Source organism: Toxotes jaculatrix, chromosome 11 (genome assembly GCF_017976425.1).
Source record: "Toxotes jaculatrix isolate fToxJac2 chromosome 11, fToxJac2.pri, whole genome shotgun sequence".
Classification (NCBI taxonomy): Eukaryota; Metazoa; Chordata; class Actinopteri; family Toxotidae; genus Toxotes; species Toxotes jaculatrix.
In genome coordinates, this window is record NC_054404.1 from 9,470,666 (window position 1) to 9,490,191 (window position 19,526).

The 19,526-nt window shown below is 42.4% G+C and overlaps 1 protein-coding gene across 8 annotated transcripts in view; it reads right to left on the minus strand.

Annotated features, from left to right (window-relative positions):
* Positions 1–387: 387 nt before the first annotated feature.
* Positions 388–19,526, minus strand: part of LOC121189369 (transcription factor COE3) — a 68,175-nt gene continuing 49,036 nt past the window's right edge. For 4 of the 8 annotated variants that reach the window (XM_041049423.1, XM_041049422.1, XM_041049421.1 and 1 more), the window contains exons 11-16: positions 10,631–10,719; positions 5,550–5,615; positions 5,147–5,318; positions 4,523–4,708; positions 4,008–4,097; positions 388–2,632 (exon numbers count right to left, since the gene is read on the minus strand). In XM_041049423.1, the coding sequence (XP_040905357.1) occupies positions 2,601–2,632; positions 4,008–4,097; positions 4,523–4,708; positions 5,147–5,318; positions 5,550–5,615; positions 10,631–10,719 (635 nt within the window). In that variant the 3' untranslated portion in view covers positions 388–2,600. Of the gene's footprint in view, positions 2,633–3,929; positions 4,098–4,522; positions 4,709–5,146; positions 5,319–5,549; positions 5,616–10,630; positions 10,720–19,526 lie in introns of all 8 variants that reach the window. The other 4 variants (XM_041049419.1, XM_041049418.1, XM_041049417.1 and 1 more) reach the window with 1 other exon arrangement.

Sequence of the window (19,526 nt, forward strand, 5' to 3'; positions counted from 1 at the left end):
TTTGAGTGTATCTGTCCTTTGCGCTATCAGCAGCTCCTGGACTATCTCCCGTGCCGTGAGATCTGTGCATGCTGCTTGACATAATAAGCTGTGATATGCTGATTGCCACTCAGGTTTGCCGTCGTTTAATTGTGCATTAAAGGCAGAGGTGGCCTCGGACAATGTTTCCTTGATGAGAAATTGACATTTTGTGACCTGCTCAGGATGCCAGATAAGATGCTCAGTTGTTTTTAAGGAGAACCACTATTCTTCCCTCAAACACTGTTTGACCCACTTGATGAGTATAGATTTCACAGTGGCCCCCCTTTCAGCGCTCAAACTATAAGAGGTTCAAAACGATACCAGCCCTTATAGACAAAGGATAACCTTGCTCTTTCAATGTATTGATTCTTTATTAACTAGGTGGCTTAATGCAATAAAATGAGGGATTTGAATGAGCCCCATTTGGGGTGCTTTGAATAAAAAGCTCGCACTGTTTATGAATAACTACAATGAACCTTTGAAGCACCACAAATGCAGGATATGCTGATACAAAGACCAGTAGAAATACGTAACAATGTCAGAGTGCTTTGCTGAAATAATATGAGTAAAGAGCAGTTTTCATCTTTTATGGATGTTACACTTTTCCACAGGTTTCAAACAATTCTATGGCAAAGTCATGGCAAACACTACAACTTACAGACGAATCACACGTTTGTCCTCAGAAGTTTCTACTGTCTTTTTCTTTGTCCTGATTGTCAGTTTGTCTGCCAGCCAAACTGTACTTAAAACTGAAGAAGTCCACAGTTGAGGAGCTATTGTGTTTTTACTGAAAATTTTAATAAAACATCACTTATTCATTTCTGTTTCCATTCCAAATGTTGACATTTTTAAATTTTCTTCCCTGTAAACACATGTAAGCTATGTGGCAGAGTCATAAGTGGTGAGTAAAAATGACTTCTATACATTCTACAAAACAGAAAAAAATACAACCACAAATGGAGTGTTTTTTTTTATCTCCAAGGTTGTCCCTCATGCACATTAGTCTCTATTGGATCTTAACAACTATCATATGGGTCACAAACAATTTATTTGACAATACAACCAACAAAGTTTTCTCCAAAATGGTCTGTATAGATAATTTAAAATCAATATAAAAATAAACAATGAAGTTTGACTTCCCCTTTAAAAAAATGGACAGAGAGTCTTGACGGAGTAACACAAATTTTGAGGATACACATGAAATATATGCACATTGCATTTCATCAAATACAAAAAAAGAAAACAAATGAAGGCAACAGTTCTTGGCTGAATTATCTGTGCTGCATCACTATATTAAGGGCATGACGATTAATACATACATAATGAAAAGCAATATACAAAATTTCAGAGATAAATACATTATTTATAGTTGATATGTTACAAAATTTCCCTCAGTGAGCGCAAGTGTGTGTTTGAACAGAAATATGACAATGAACTACTATACTCCTACATTCTCAATGGATTTTAATTTTGTTTTTTAAATGTTTTTTTGTTGATCTAAAAGAACATGAAAAAGACAGATGTATAAATATTTAGCACAAGTTTGGCAATATCACAATAGTCTACAATTTTTAACCACATATAAAACACATAAGGGAGTTGGAGCTAGAAGGGGGAGACTGCTCCTCATCAACAAGAAACAGACTTCACAGTAGCCTAGGAATGCATTAATATACAGTGCTAGCAAAAAAGTTGAAAAACATGGCAAAACACACTTGCTTAAAAGGAAGCTCTAGACATGGAAGTACATCATATTCATCAACAGAGCAGTGTTTTGTACACGTCAGTGTGCTTGTTGAATCAAAGAGGATTTTTTTTTTTAACTTTTGAAGATGATTTCTAGCTACAATAAATTACAAAATTTAAGTTAAAATGCAGGAATGAAACATGATACATCCTTACCCACCCAGCCCCACCCCCTTTACTCGTATTTGTTGTACTTTTATGATCAATTTTCTACATTATATATCTCATATATTTTCCAGTTGAAATTCAAACTGTCTTGGCCCCTGTGTATTTTTCTCACACATAAAAATACAAAAAGTCACATTATAAAGACACACAACTGTTGTGAATCTATTAAAAGAGAGTTGAAACAGAAAAAACAATTTCTGAGGCAAACAAGTTCATTGGCAAATGTACTGTACATCAGTGTTTTTACTTTACAACCAGATGGTGAGTCCACAGAGTCCCTTCCAGTATTGAATGTGTGGCTGATTGGACATGTCCGAGGCCGAAGCACAACCCGACAGGTATACAAAATAAACCCTTCATCATCCTGTGTCCTCTTCAAGGGTGATAAAATGGAGAAAAAAATAAACAAACCAAAAAATTCCCACAGAAAAAAAATATATTGTTCCTTGTGAAATCCTTTTTTTTCTGTAGGTTGGCGAAAGTCATTTAAAAGAAAAAAAATCCTTTTCTTTCTTTTCTTTTTTTTTTCTTCATCTTTAAAAACAGAACAAGCGGTTGACTATACATTACACCAGCTTTTTGTGGTGTGCTGAGAGAAGGAGGAGGAGGGGGGGTCCTCTGAAGTGGTAGTGTGTAGACTGGTGCTTGAGATGATGAAAGTGCATTTACATTGGAGGGACAACCAGGCCGGACATGGCTGGGGAAAAACAAAAGAGAGAAAGAAAAGGGATATTAATTTATTGGGCTAAAAAGGTAGGGATATAAATTTGAAAAATTATTAAAATGTTGTTATTTACTGTGTGTGCATGCATGCATGTGTGTGCTGGTGCATATGTATGTAAGCGTGTGTGTGTGTGTGTGTGTATGTATGTGTGAGTCCAGCCATCTGACAGTGCACAAATGCGTGAATGTATGCCTTAATGTGCCTGTTTGCGTATGTGCCTGTGAGTGTTTGCCGTGTCCGCCAGCCTGCTGCTGCACGTCCTCCTAACAGGGAGAGTTTGAAAACCTCCCTCCTGCTCTGACATTTCAGCCCCCAGCACGCCAGTCTTGCCATGTGTGATATTTCTCCTGGCGTTGGGGTAATGGCAAACAGTGGCCCAGACTCCCAGGAGACCCGGCCGTGGTGACGGCAGAGCAACAACACGGTCACTTCCCACAATGCCACAATACTACAGTACTAGACACTCCTCAGACTCCCCTCAGATTCCTTCTATCGCTTATTTTCCTCCCCTCATCTCTTTATCCTCAACTCTCCAACGCCGTACAGCACATTACTCCAACATTTCCACATTCCCCAAGTCGTGCCGCAGCGTCATTATCCAAGAGAGATTAGGCAAGATCAAAGGTAGCTTCCGTTATTTTACCAGGACCATCTGCTTAGGATATCATTAGCAACTGTACCTCACCCTGAGAGTTTATATATTCAGTATTTTCACACGTTTTAACAATTAGGCGACTAGTGAAGTGCTGGGATGATATATTATTATATTGCTCTGAGTATATTTGTAGAGTCATGGTTGAAATGCTTTTAAGTTTGCCAGCGCAGATGATGGCAAGGCATTGCTCATTAATTTCTGCACAACATGTATTAATAAGTATGAACGTGTAGCAAGATGAACTTTAATTTCCCACTTCATTAAGCCCAATGTTATTAATCTTGGGGCACACACTACGGCTAAGCTTGTTTTCAAAGCAATCATGTTGGTCATGACACATGCACAAAACCTAATAAACATAATTACTAAAACAATTCTGGGAAGGTCTTTTCCTGCGACATCAGAGGAGATCATTTGTATGAAAGGGCAACAAGGATGTATGTTTGCATGTATGTTTGCACAGACGTGAGCCGACGCTTGCAATCCTATACTTGCACACGTGTGTGTGAAGACATGCTCTTTGTGAGTATGTGTGTGTGTGTGTGCTTGAGTGTGAACTGAAAGGTGTAAATTGGCCTGTCAAAATGCATATATTTGTAATGATTAATCCCTCACCAAACCGGACAGAGGCCTGAGCAGCGGTATCTGACCAGTAGTCCGTAGGGAAGGGATGAGGGGGTGAGGGGGGCTCACCTTGCAGTCCGTTGCCGTTGGCGCTGGTGCAGGAGGGGGGTGGGGAGGCCTGGGGTCGGACCACAGGGGCGAAGGCGCTCTTTTGTTTAACTGCAGAGACGATAGAGAAGGAAAGGGAAGGAGGGAGGTTGAGAGTGAGAACATGCTGTGAGTAGTGCTCGAGCGGGAGAGGGCAGTTAAGGTAATGCTGGGATAGTATTTCTGCCAGAGGGGATACACGATCAGTACTCACAGGCCCCTGCCATCAACATCTTGTCCGGTTGAACAAACACAGGTGGCATATGGTGAAATACACATAAAAATGAGTATTTCTTCTATTCTATGCTACATGTGTGTTCTCCGAAGTACTAAAGCTAAACAAGCCTCCGTGAATGAATAGTAATATATTATCACCATCAATTATGTTATAACCCTGTCAGAAGTGATTCATAGAAGTGAAAACGAATGTGGGAGCTGGAATTAAATCAGCAGCAGCTTAGTGCTACTACAGCGTGCGATAGTGGCAAGCTACTCACTTCCATATGGGGAGTTGGCAGAGGATCCGTTGAGGAACCCAGGGGAGCTTGGCACTCCCAGGTTCATACCGGCATTGCCGTAGCCATTCATGCTGTTGCTGACGGTGTTGTAGCTCGACTGCTGCGGGGTGCTGCTGGAGATGTAGCCCCGGGGAGACACGCTGCTGGTGTTCCGACTGTAGCCCACTGAATAACACAGGTGGAAGATGGAAGGGGAAATTCATTCATTCCTTTCCTTCTGTACAGTATTTACCAGGGAAATGTTCACTGATTACAGTAAATGATAGTGGAAAATTTACTCCTGCAATCAAACATGCTTAAATCAGCTCATACTGCAGATACAAGTGTAATGAGAAAGGAATTTGTCACTTAATTGGACCCGTTAACTCCCTATATTGTTCCTGCGGATTGGGGCAGTGAGCCTGGTGTTCAAAAACAGAATTTCTATCAATTTCTTCATGTTAATGAGTGGGGAAAAAAAGTGAAACTTAACTATTTCTCAGTTTGCTGCAACCCCCCCCCCCCCCCCCCCCCCCCCCGGAATCCCCTCAAGGACCCCTGCAGGTCCCTGGACCCCACTTTTGAGAACCACTGAGTTATGGAGCCATACCCTAAATCACATACCTTGGTCATTCCCTTGTGACTCAGACACATTGACTGCTAGCTGGCTGCTGAAGGAGTTGACTCCCATCATGCCGTGGGAGGCTGTGTTAGCAAGAGAGGGGATCTGGTTGTGGTTGCGTGGAACGCTGTACAGGGCCTCAGCGATGTCAGCTGCCCTCTTCAGAATGATCTCCTGAGAAGCAAAGAGAAAGCAGAGGTTTTGTTATTTATGGTTTTTTTTTATAGCTGTGCTTTTGCTTTGATGCATGGTTCATGGCTATATGGTTAACTCACAACGCATGTAGCCTACATTGTTCCAGATATAGTGGTGAAAATACACTTTGGTGATACTATCAGTAAATTTTCAATGGTTTCTTATTTAGCAGAGGTAGAAGCACGCTGAAGCAGCTGTGTGAAGACAGACCTGATTGTTGTGGGGCATTCCATACAGGGCTTCAACGAGATCGGCCGCCCTCTTCAGTAACACCTCCTGATGAGAGAAACAGGAAGAGTACATGTTAAGATTCAAGCAGATTATGTTTGAGACCCCAGTTGTTCTTACTGTAACAAACAATATCGAAAACAACATTAAACAGCAAGGTCGTGGAGAGATTTAGAAATGTTTACATTTTCAACTGGCTAAATAAAAGCCACCCTGATTTAAGAGGCACCAGTGCTGCATTTATACAGCACTACCACTTTGCTCCTTCCAACCATGCAGAGCAGTGAATAATGTTCCCTATCTTAATTAAACTGGCATAGTCCTTTAAAAACAACACCTCACCCCTGATTCTGGGCTTCACGTTTGCTCTGGAGTTCAGCGCCGAGTCCCCTCTCTTCAGAACAATAAAGTGAATTAGCTCTGGGTTAATCTAGTTCTGTTGTAATGACATTAAGGAATTTTTCAATTAACCTCTTTGACTGGCTGTTGCAAAGGACTTCACAAATGACTTCCCATCCAGCAAGAGCTGGGTGCTTGTGCCTTGGGGACACGGATGCTCAGGATGTGGTCTTATCCATGTCTGCATGCTTGCCCCCGCTTGACAATGCGGATTAGCTGTGTTGCTTTGGCTCTTAACACCGAAAATGAGTTGGCCCCGGATCCTGTTCCCCCCACTCTTGTTTCGGGGTTTCAGCTAGGTGGGGTTTGGCCCGTTTGTGTGTCTTTATCTGCTCTTTGAATTCAGCTCTTACAATTAAATCCCTCTCAAGCAACCAGACTGCTCTCTTTGTCTTCTATAATACAGAAGGCAATATGCTCTATGAAAACCCTCTCTTCCTTTTAGAGTGCATTTAATCTGACAAAGGCAAGTTGCAGACATGGCTGTTGCATGTGTTTTTAAAATGCTCGCTTGTTGTCACCTGCTGTAGAGCAGAGATTTGTCGACTGTGCTGTTAGAACCCTGGTTAAAAGCAATGCAAATCTGTCACCAGAAACATCTCAGATGGTGCTTGTTTTCTTCCCACATTCGCTATGTTTTCTTTTGCGGGCCTCGGTAATTTGTCTGAAGTGTTCCATCACTTGGCAATAGCAGTGTGGGATTAAGACGGCAGCTGCCATAAATGAATGTAAACACAGCCTTCGCGCCTTCAAACAGCGGCCTCCAAGACTTGGCCTGCATTTCCAAGGCACAGCGTATGTAGTGTGTACGGAGTGTGTGTATGGGCCCTTTCATCCTGAGGAGCATATCTACCACAGTCCTTGATTTATCAAGATGAATCACTGTAGAAGCCACTTCCAGCGTATGCCATGCTCTCTTATAGAAACATATCGCTTAATCCACCCCACGTTACCGGATGGGTGGCTCTTAGAATGGGCATTTACCTCTGAAATTGGTGTGTATGCTCAACGTTGCATGCATCTAGTTTGCATACAAATAAAGAATTATGGTTGTCGTGAGGCAGGTAGACTAAATGAGAGGACCAGCTGTCTTGATGTGTTCTCATCAGGCAGAACAGATTTCTCTCTCTCTTGCTGAGTGAGATAAAGTGGTTTTCTTTCTTTTTGTCTGCAGTTAATAATTACCAATAATCTATTCTATCATATTTCAAGATCTCCTACATGGCTCTCAATTTTAAACAACAATTAAAGCAATTAAGACTGTCGCGTTCGCAAGCCATGTTTCATTCTCTTTAAAACGTCCTCTCCCTCCTTGTCCATATGGTACTTTGCAGCAGTGACATAAGGACAGCTTGGAAAAAGGAGGAGAGAAAACGATATTGCCTCTCATCCTTAATCTGTCGTTTACCGCGTGGTGTCTTAACTAACCAAGCTGACTCGCAAGGCTATGCTTAAGTGGCAACCTAGTCATATCCGAGGATGATGAGAAGTGCTGCACCCAATCAAGGAAGAAGTTTGTTTTCTTCTGACGAGACGCTTTCATGCGTATCAGCTCACGCTGTGAATACGATTAACACGGAATAGTGTTCTGAGGGCATTTCCATGTAAATCTCAATACTACTCCAGCATAAGTGTAATTGGCTTTCTTGTCATGGAGACATATCAGAACACACCATGTTAAATTGAAACAATTAAAGGCCTCAAATGATTTCTGTTGTTCTGTGACAAATGCGTGACAGATTTCTGCTATTGTTTGCCTTGCTTTGCATAAAGGTCTCGTGTTCAACAACTGTTTAAATGGGGCTGCTCAGATGACAGATCACCTAAGATTTAGAAGCTGTTTTATATTATTGCAGGGGGGAAAAAATGAAAGGAAGCCATAACAAATGATGTGTTATAAAAAATATCTAACAATAAGACGATCTGGTCTAAAACAGCCTGAATGTGATTCTTCAAGCACTAGATTAACATGGATGTTATATTTATATTATCACAGTTAATAAAAGAGGGCCTAGGTTATGTAGCTTGGAGTGCTAATGCCATTATAAAACTGTAAGGCAATTACTCTGTTAGCTCTAGCCTGAGGTAATGAATGCATTTAGAAGCATAGGGCCATTAGATGAAGGTACTTCAAAGAGCACAGGAAGAGAGATTCATTTAAATACATGGGTAATTGCTTGACATGAACACATTTGTAATATTTTCTCCTTGTGGATTACACAAAGAATTGGAAAAGAATGGGCTTATGCTCATTTTGGGAGGAAAGAAAAGAATCCAAAGCAATCAGCTTAATAATAAAACAATATTGAGTTTCCACTTTTAATTTCATAATGAATCTAATTTGTTACAGAAGAGAGAAATTGAGTGTGATATAATGTGATATCCAGTCTATTTGTCCATTACTGCCAGAGGGCACAAAATGGTATTATAAATTGTCTTTTTTATATTATGAATAGAAAATTGTTTTATAACAAGATCTTAAAAAGGAGGGTGAATTCCAAAGTCTCTCTTCACTTAACGCGATGCCCGCAAACCAATCTCCTTTCTCATCACTTGACTGCTCACACTTATTACTTTCATATTCACCCTGGACTTTGCATTGAATTTTTATATCTCCACTCCTCCCACAGGGTCAGACTGTCATCTACGATGTTGTCTTAGAATTACGAGGTAAACTTCAATCAGAGGCAGCTTCCCCCCTTTTTTTCTCTGTGTAGCAACAATATTAGCGTGCATCCCTTGCTATCCATGAGCACTCCCATATTGGCTTTCTGTCTCCTTACAATTACCACGTGTCTTACTGGTCCCAGGGAGAAGGCTGGTGGAAATCAATAGCGCAGTAATATTATCAACTGGAGGGTGAAGTCATGGGAAGGGGGGTAGAGGCGGTGAGTGGGCTTGGTGTCGATTTGCCTTTCCGCTAATGCACACCGCGCGTCCTCCAGCTTTATCTTCTTTTTATAGAGTCTCCCTACCTCACCTGCACCCTGTAATGGCAGTTCTCTATATGCTGTTTCTGTTCTCATTCCAAATGTACATGCCAGCCTCAGCACGCCGTGGGCTGTTTTATTGGGAATGTGCTTTTGACCCCGAGAGCTGACCCTCAGATGGCAAGCTTAACAATGACGAATCACTTGGTGGGATCATTTACATGCCCCCTGAACCCCATATTTGGGTCCATTAGAGAGCAAATCAAATATTTATGTTGTTTATTGGAAGTGCAGGGTTTCATCTCACTCTGTGATTGTTTCATGCAAAGGCTGGGAGACCGTGCTATATTAAGTATACGCACACCCAGGAAACTAATCTTGGGTTCAGTGTCAAAATCTGTCTCGCAGCCAACCACGCTTTGTATCCAAGGAAAGAAGTAAGGTTTCTCTGTAATAAAGCTGTGTTTAACATTGTTGCTCTCTTTCTCTCTCCAAAAAGATGTGGACTTCGCAAAGACACCGTGACTTAGAAACGACGTGACGTAGAAACAGTACCTAGATTGACCAGTGATGCCCGCGGAGATAGAGAGAGCCATGTGGATATTAAAGGTAAGTGTACTTTACCTTTTGGTCTACATTTACAGTTGAAATTAGAGTAACATTTCATGTCTGGGTGTTGTTTCCTGTCTCCACGGGGACTGAGTCTAATTGAAACACTTCATATACTGAACCAGGGACTAGCTGTGATGTTCCATTTCTCCACATTGCCTTGGTCAAATGTCTATAGCTACCACACAGTCTGTTCTTTATTAAATTGTCCGTTGGACGTTAATGATATTGCTGTGTTGCATGCTGGGATTTAATAGATAAGGTCTTTAAAGGTTTTACAGTATTATTAAAACTCTGAGGTGGCCACCACTTTACTACGTGCCGAGGGGTTTTGAATGTACTAATCAGTCATATTATTACACTTGACACATCTGGAGCGTCAGTCACCAAAATGGTTACTGGCAGGGTAGCAATTAGTGAAAACACACAGATAGATTTTATCAATCGGAAATGGAAAGAGTAAGAGAATCAAAGGGAATGAAAAGAATAAAAGAATCAAAGAGTTTCTGCAGGGGAGGGAACTAAAAAAAAAAACTGTGCACCTTAGTTTTCATGCTCAAGTCTTTCAATATGGCAGCGTATTTGTGTGCCACACCAGTGTGTCTAAAACTGATGAGGCTTTCAACTCCTTCACCCGGGTTCAAAAGAAAACAATAAGAAAGCCAAAGCATAATAACATGCAGTCTTTGTCTATTAGCTGCAGTAAGACTAGGGGGTTTACGGCACAGGGTTCTGTAAACAAAAGATTAAACCAAATCGAGCTGCAGAAAATGAAAGGAAAACATGAGTGGGGTAATGAGGGTGCAGACGTCGTTTCTGACCAGATTACCATCTCCACAGACTACTGGAGAGGAAAACGCCTGATTGAGCTATTTTACCACACAGAGAGTTTACGCCTCTCTCCACACACAAAACCAATACCATTACCACACTGGTTAGTGGGTAAGCCACATATGTGAAGCTAAGCTGTTACGGTTTGGGGTCACAGTGCTCTGCGTTGATGGTAATGCTGTTTTGTTTATTCGTCACATTCAGAGTATTAAGGCTTTATAACCCAGACAGCTCTGTCTCTTTGCTGTTCAGTGTTTCTTTTTTTTTTTTATGCTGCAAAGACACTGTACCAACCTTTGGTAACCTCTCAGGATCACCGGGGTGTCTGGGGATGACTTTCTGCAGCCTCTGGAAACCATAGTCAATGGTTGGCTCATTCAGGGCTGAAAGAAAGAGAAAGAAGATGAAAATTAAAACCATTTCAGGGCTAATTTTGCCAGAAACAGGAAGAAACTAATTGAGAAATCTACTAGAGTTTACAGTACAAAAGTCATTTCAGAATGCCTAATTTCAAAGAAACCTCAGGGGTGAGACAATGTTTTATGAAACATCAGCGGCTCCAGGGGGCAAGCGATGGAAAATGACACGGGTTCCTCTGACACTTGTGTCACCAAGTGTTATTCCATTAACAGCCATGATGCCCTACATCAGTCTGAGAATTCTTCAGAGGGACCCTCCCCCTTTTTATCTGCTTGAGAATATTGACTACAGCAAACTACATAGCAGGGGTCTTTTAATCTAACAGAGCTTTAATAATCTGTGAAAGGCTGTCCACACATTGATCTAGTGTAGGTTGCTGTCATTTCACCCTTCTGCACCAACTGTACTGCAACACTGGGTCCGTGAAATACGGCAGCAGATCCCATGCAGCCATTAATCTCTCCCACCCCTCAAATAGTAATCTGGGGCATGAGGCATATTGGGCGATGAATCAGAGGCACAAAGTAAATGAATCATAACCCAGACTTTGGTGAGAGCAGAGCGTTTTATGTCTGACAGTCCTAATGGGTAATTGAAGGCTTCCTTACAGCTCCGCTTGATTCTAAACAATCATGTGTACACTCATAGGCAGGACAAGGGGAGGGAGGGCAGAGGAGAGAAGGAGGGGAGGAGGGGAGGAAAGGAGGAGAGCGGTGTAAAGGGGGAAGGAACGACTTAATAGAGAACATCACTTCTCAATGTAGATATCATTTTCAGGAGAGTAACTCCGCCGAGCAAGGCGCTTCATAAATCAATGGCTTTCTATGGAGACTAATAAGAGCTGCCTGCCTCTATTCATTGTTCAGCCTGTAATTTGGCCCATCACTCATTACTCAGCATGTAATTTCAGCATTAACACCGCACAGCTCGCTGAACCTGCTGAACACCAGAGAATGTGAAAGCAAGCGAATGCCCCCCCCGCCACCCCGCACACACACACACAGACACACAGACTGGCAGGCAGGGCCACTGAAGCACAAGCCAGGCAGTCATGGCAGGAAAATGAACATTTATGTTTCTTACTCTTTCTTTTGTTCCCTCTCATCTAAATACACATGCAAGCACGCTTCCACACACATACCGTACCCACTCACGCATACATACATTGGTCATGTACTCTCTCACACACACATATACACACACGTAACCCATGTACCGCTTCTGCCAAAACCTGAATACAGTAATTGCCAGCTCGACCGTGATCAAATGGAGCAATTATGTGTTCAAGCATGGACAATGCAGGGTGCTAATCGATAACAAGGATCTAGCTTGCAAAATACAGTGCTATTCAGCCCCGTTGCCCTAGCACACCTGAATAAACCCCGCGCCTCAACAACATACACTGCTGGAAATCTGATTTGACATGTCATCATGTGTCCCGAAACGACAAAGGTCTGCTTTGGAATGTGAGGGAACGCCATCTTCTGCTTAATAAAGGATTGATCTGCCGTATTGATCGTACATGACAAGGCTGTAGCAAGGAATTTGCCCCTTTTCTTTTGTTATTTCCACCCCCTTTCTTATCTATGCACTCTGGCAGTCTCATACATGTGTACACGCAGGAGCATGCATATCGGTGTATGTGTGTGTGCGTGTGTGTGTGTGCACATGCCCGGCTGTGAGTGCATGTCAGCCCTGCCAGACCCCGCTGCTCAGTGTGATGTAAATTGTGTATGTGTAAAAAGCACTCCATAATCAGGCCATCCATCATCAGAGGCTGTCAGTGGGCTCTCTCAGGGTGATACATCACGCTCTCCTGTCCTCTGCCTCAGCTGGGGCCTACACAACCCGCCAGGCATGCTGGGAACACAGCCGGAGAGACGTACAGTACAGGACGAGACCTAGGTTGGGAGAGGTGTTCTGTTTGATGTACCTTTCCAATGATAATGACGCCCGACTGTAAATGCAGGCCTAAGAATTATGATGAATGTGATTTTGAGGGTGGGGTACCCTGTAGTCTTAAAGAGAAGTTTAAACTGAATTTTATCTGTATTTTCTACAGTTTATACGCAGCATTAAATGCTTACATGTGGTGGAATTAAATCTGTCAAACTAAACAAAAATATCATTTACACTTGTCTCAGTCTGGGTTTGGAACATGGCTCAGTGTTCTGCAGTTGCAGTCCAAGCATCAGGCATGATCTCCACATGTCGACATGTCGCCGTCTCATCTATCATGGAGATGATCTTTGTAACAACCCCAGCGTAATGAAATTGGTGACACAGACCGCCATCTGCTATTGATTTCATGCAAATGCTTTTGACAGCTGATGGAGACTTGCATTAGCGCTAAACGGTGCTGTCAGTTGATGAGTTGACAGTTTCGTAGTCATAGCATGTACACTGGTGCAGACAGACACAGACAATGTCAATAATCCTGTAAGAGCTGCTGATGATATATACTGAGCACTTATATTCAATCTGGACAATAAATGTGTTATATGTGTATTCATCGCATTGCTCCACACATTTTTCCTTCCAAGCAAAGATTTTCTTTCATCTGCTGAGCTTTTACAAGAATCATTGGGGCTACTCCTCTTACTTTTTCTTACACCACACACATTGACAGTGGCCTCTTCCCCCCACCCCACCCCTTTTACTCCCACCTTCTCACCCCGTGTCTTTTTTAATCCTTGGCACATCATTATGTTCCAACTTCACACTCTGTCGTAAACTTTACTCTCTGCTAAAGATATAACAGGCAAATCTAGCTCTGTGATGGCCTTGCATGACTCCATGCATGCCAAAATTAGTTTGGCCCTCCCAGTCCTTCCAACACAATATGGTGAAAGAGGGGGGACAAGGGTGTGGAAGGCGCGTACCCCCCTCCATTACCCCTCCTGTAAGGGTTCTCAGTCGCGGCAAGGAAACATGAAACCTTCTACACACATCCCATAAATCCTGCACTGGGTGGGGAGTCTAGCCGAGGGGAGGAGGGACCGAGGAAGGTGGGGGAAACTGGGAGGAGGTATGATGGGGGTGGGGGGCATGGGGGTGGGGGGGTCGCTGGCACGTTCCAGTCACGCCCGCTTCCCGGCCCGCGGCCAATCAATACCACTTTCCTGTTTTAGAGGCGGGTAATTATGAGGTGGAGAGATTGTGTGACCTCTCACCCCTGCTGCATTACTCGCCTGATATTAAGATAAATTGCCTGATTTTGGGTAAACATATGCTGCAATTCAAACTGTCAGCACTGGTTTGCTCAGGGATAATTTGTATTGATCTCCTGGCTTCTTCCCCATTTTGCTTACTGACCTCATGGATAATTAGAGAAAAAGAGACACAGGGAGGTAAGGCAGGGCTTGCATTTGAATACTTTGCAGGAGAGATGAAGAGCACATGGGAAGGGGGGGAAGGGGGGGGGGCAGAGTGAACATTATGGACTAATAGAATTTTCATTTTCTCTCATCTTCTGTTCAGATTTAGACAGGTTACATGTTTTGTTCAATTACATCGTTTATATCTTTTTCCCTGCTTGTGTTACATTTACAGAGATATAATTGTTCATAGATTTGTTTCCATGGTTTAATTTCAGAGATGATTAGAATTTAACTAAAGCAGTGAGACAACAAAGTGGCAGCAAATATGCTTCAAATTTAACAGCAAAAGAATTATTTCCACATATGAGTAAAATTAACGTGATAAGAGACAAAATAACAGACCTGCGGAAGACTCTCCTTCTTTTTCTTGAAGGTATGGGAAAATACATTTTAAGAATATTTCAGTAATTTTCTCACTCTGGAGAGTGAATGATCATGTTTCAGAATATGAAGAAATGGAATGCATGACTCGATGTGCAGCTGTGACCATATCGTTTCCAATTTTGAATATCACGCATGCGCACTAGCATCCATGGCAGGGCTTCAGTGGAATTCTTCTGTCTGGAATGTGCACTTCCCAATCTTATTTTGATCTGACGCCTTAATCTGCCTGTCCTTTCATGCCACTAACACATTTTCTCTGAGAGCCCCTTTAGCCGCTTCAGTCTAGCCACTTTACTTAAAATGTAGAGTGGATGGCTTGTACATGGCATCTGAGTGTGGTCTGCTGCTCCTTCTCCATGTTCTCTAGAAATAGGACATGAGTAACCGCTCTACAGGAACAGTGTAACATGGCCGACGTTGGCAGCCAGAAGTGCTTACATGGCAATACACCACTGTGTGCCCTCGGTCTATATGGAAGTGGATTGAACACGTGTATTGGCTTACAGTATCAGGATATAAACATAGGGAAATGTTTGAGCAAAGCAGTAAATTCAAGGGAAATTGTTCCTTGTTAAGTCTATGAGCCTGAATGGAAGCTTGCACAGAGTACTAGCATTCCTGCCAGCCATTACAGCTTATTACGATAACTCTATCTTTCCAGGAGATAAAAACCTAGCCTTGTTGCCATTTGCCAGCTATTACTTTCGCTAATTATACTTAACTGCTTCGAGCTTATCTCCACTCCTCCTACACCATTGAGCAGTTATTTTTTTCTTTCCCCTTAACACAAATTAGAGGTGGAGTGGGAGTTGGAAAGGGGGAGACAGATAAACAGCACAGGCAGAAGTTCATTCAAGTGTTATTGCATTTGTGACTTGTCAAACAGTCTAACTGAAGCCTTCTAGGCACCTGCAGTCTGTTAGATGGATGCAGTTCAGAACGGCATCAACACACATAATGACCTCATCTGGCTGATGCTCAGCAGAGTCTACAGGAGACACAGAGAGAGTGAATATCTTCTCAGTGTTACTGTAAGGAGTTAAAATTGAATACTGTGCATACAAAAAAGTAAGATACTCAGAAGTCATGCTGCTGCTGCACAGTATAGATGTGATCCAGTGTTGAGAGAATAGAAAACACGCATGCAGATGTAGAGGCCATCTTAAAAAATCAAACCAAGTGGAATATTCACAGCAAACCCACGCAAAGCAAACCTCATCTGTTTTACCACTGACCATATCATCTCCATCCACTGCAGCCAGTTATCACTGAGTGATTCCATCTCCAGCAGTCTCAAGATGAACAGGAAATTAAAATTTCAAAGATCTGCAGTTAAGATAAATCAATGGAGACAGATCAATGATCATTGAAATTTCATGAACTTTGAGCCAATACAGATGAAAAAACCTAGACAGTTACAGTCTCCAGCAGATATTGCTCCTGCAACAGATAAAATGTAATTAACACGGTTAAAAGGGAGCAATGTTACAGATTGCAGATCCATAATTTCAGACTCCCTTCATATCGGTTGTATTATTAGAAAGGGCCAGAGACACCTGTTCAATCCTCTTAGATGACATCTAAAGTATGTGTGCCACTTCTCGAAGGACGTCGGCGGACTTTCACACATTACCAGCCAACAGAAATCAAATGGGTTCCCTTCACAGCTGATTGCAAGCGCAAATTAATATTGTAAAATGAAGATCAATACATGGACGGGGCACAAATCGATGACGGCTAAATTACGGCCGCGTTTTCCCCCCTCATTCAAGATGAGTTGTGTTTTCCTCTCAAGTCAATACTGTGCTGCCTCCCTCATTCATTTCTCAATAAACTTGCCGATGAATTTCAATCAAAATGCAGCAGTGGGGGGGTGGAATTCTTTTAAAGCCCGTTGGGTGTGGATCATACTGAAAATGGGGCAAGAAGAGGAGGAAGGGAGAGGAGGAGGAGGAGGAGGGGAAAGATCCTCGTCTATCAAGAGCCCCCCTCCCTGCATTCTCTGTCTATCTTTCCTGTGGCAGAGGACTGATGCTGTGACTCAGTGAGGACAATCCATTTTAAGAGCCATTACAAAACAGACCTCTAACAATACTGTGGGACAAAAAGTGGGCCCAATTAAAATTAAATCAATGAATACCATCCTTACTGGGAGTAAAAACACACACCCATACTTTCATTTTTCTCTTGAAAGATACCCACAATACATTTCACAGGGAGATGTAATGGGAGAAAATACATGCTCAACTGCAAGTACTTATTTCAATCAATTTCCCGGAGCTGGATTTCACAGGTCACTTGCTGATAACACGCTGTGGAATAATGCCACAGTGTGCTTCTCAAAGCCTACCTGACAAGCTGCCTGACAGTGGGGGAGTACGAGCACGTGTCACGTCAGCCCTCTAATTGGACACAAGGACCTTCCTCCGCGGAACCTTGTCGCGCTCCGCACAAGCTCACAAGGCCTTCAAACCAGGCCCATCTAACTTGGCAACGAGTGTCTGCTCCACTCCTGTGGAGCTAGTGCTAAATACCAGAGTTGTAATGAGACAGGCAGGTATGGGGATACGGCTAGTGGATAACATGCTTTGACACATGCTAAAACTGTTGTGCCAACTGGTTACAACCCACTTGACTGTGGCGATGACATTTATAAATGCCTATGTCATCCCTTCTCATTGTAGCACTTCATGCTGTAGACTGAAATTTTTTTTTTAAATCTGCAGATAAATTACATTTGATCTTAAATCTGAAATGCTGTGTGTAGTTGGTTTGGGGATTTTAAATATACAGCGACTATATACAGTACTTGGCAAGTGTTTGCAAGTCCTCCTCTAAAGCTGCTCTGTTTACATACCTCCTTGAATGCCTTTGATTATAGCATATCTTTGCTGTTGGCCACACCCCATCACTGACTAGCGACCAGTGGAGTACCACACCCAACCCTGCAGGACAGGAAATGAAAAGGAAGCTCTCCATCTGATCAGCTTCTGAGTCTGGTACTTCAAAGTGATGGCAGGGCGGAGAGGAGACGTAAGGATAGGCCCGATTCACAGGCTGAACAGTGCGAGGCCCTATCTGATGCGCTCCGATAAAGACGTCTGTGTTTGTTTATTTAATTTTTTTGGGAGAGGAGGGTTCAAGACTACATAACATTTTGTTCCTCTTTCTAAGAGTGGAGCAGGAAGTGAGTTTAATTTTGGATTTGAGAACTAGATATCACTATTTATATCTCTGATTCGCTGTACAAAAAGGTTGCCGGTTTAGTTTTGGTGGACATCAATTGTACATGCATGTAAATCCATAGATTTTTTTTTAAATATATATTTTTTTACATTAATAAATTAAGAAATTGTAGTTGAAGCTTAACTAAAAAAGAGACCTTACTTCTCCACTAGCAAGATCTTCCTTTTCCATCCCTTACAGGACTGACATTTCTTGATCTCCACCAGTATTGAGTGAAGCACACATGACCCCTTTGTCCTTATGTTGATGAATGACTGCCTCATACCCATTTTGTCAGATTTTGGTGCAGTGGAGTCGATAGCGTCACCTTGACAAGGAAACTTTGTGATCCATCAGCCCTCAAGGCTGTCTGGCCTCACCTAAGGCCTGGCAAGAGCAGCTCACTGTATGGGGCATGTGCTCCATCCAAAATCCTTCACCCAGTGTGCTGCGATCTTGTGAGGTCGAACGAATGGCTCTTATTACTGCCGCTTTACAGAGGAAAAAAAAAAAAGAAAGAAAAAACACTTGACTTGTACTAATAGCTGAGAAGCCATGCTGGTCACCAAAGGTCTGAAGACGAAGCACCCTGTCAGTGCCCAGCTTGGGAAATTAGCAAATAATGTTCCCTTCCCCCTGACAAATGTGTGACAGCTCGCCTTCGCCAATCATTCTCTCCTAACGTTATGATGCATGTCCTGGATCCCCACTGGAGGATACAGGCGAAGTTTACTGACCCTCAATTTACCCATGACAAATGGGGTCCCGGTAAATGTGCGTTTTCTGGGGCGCGGAAGGGGTTCATTTTAAGCAATCCTGGTTATGTGGATGTCACTGATTAGGATAAATAGTGGCTGAGTGTGTTAGGACTGCTTGCAGAACCATATTACCAAGGGCCTGCATCGTTGCCCCTGGAGGGGAGCTCTCGTGGAAACTAGAAAACCAAAAGCTCTGATGCAATTAGGTGCTTAAATTGGATAAATTGTACGGTCAAAGTTTTTATTTATGATTTACTCTTTCATACAGTACTGTAACTATGCAGTAAAAAGGTTAAGATGCTGCAAATGAGGCTGAAAATGGAGACTTTTCCTTTAAAAAATATCTGATCAAACCAGCATGTACTGTTTGCAGCGTTTAATAAAGCGTAAAGTATAATAAAGTATTGACTCAGGTACGGCCAGGACTTTCTCCTTTTGATTTTCTACAACCTTGCTGACAGTTGGTTCTACCAGTCCTGTCCGGACCAATGGATAACCAATACATGGATTAGACAGAGGACAAGCTAGCAACCTCCAAGGGACAACACTTTGTTAGAAGGTAAAAGGTATAGACTGTAAAATAGCAAAAATAGCCAACATGTCATTCCTTTAAAAATGTGGCAATTAAAGTACAGATATAAGCTCCTTGAAGCAGTCAGTTAACTACAGTCTACTAAAGTTTTATATAGTATGTCTGTTTGTCTCATTAGTGTTTTAAACATTCAATAGTCAATGCCAACAGGATTATTTGACATACACTACAGGGTGCTCTCTTTCTGAGAATGGATTGTGAGTTTTGGAGCCGTTCCAGGGTACTAACCCGAATGAGGACGTGTCCCTCTGCTGTTCGAATTGACTGCAGTCTCCTCTGTGTTGACTCTTGGTAATTTGTGATAATTTCTTAAATTGACCGAGTTAAATCTCCACAATTAGGGTGGTGGTGCAAGAAGAGTCAACATGAAAAAAAAAAAAAAAAAAATCTAAAAAGGCACTCCTCTCAAGCCGTGCTCTCAAGTCACGCTT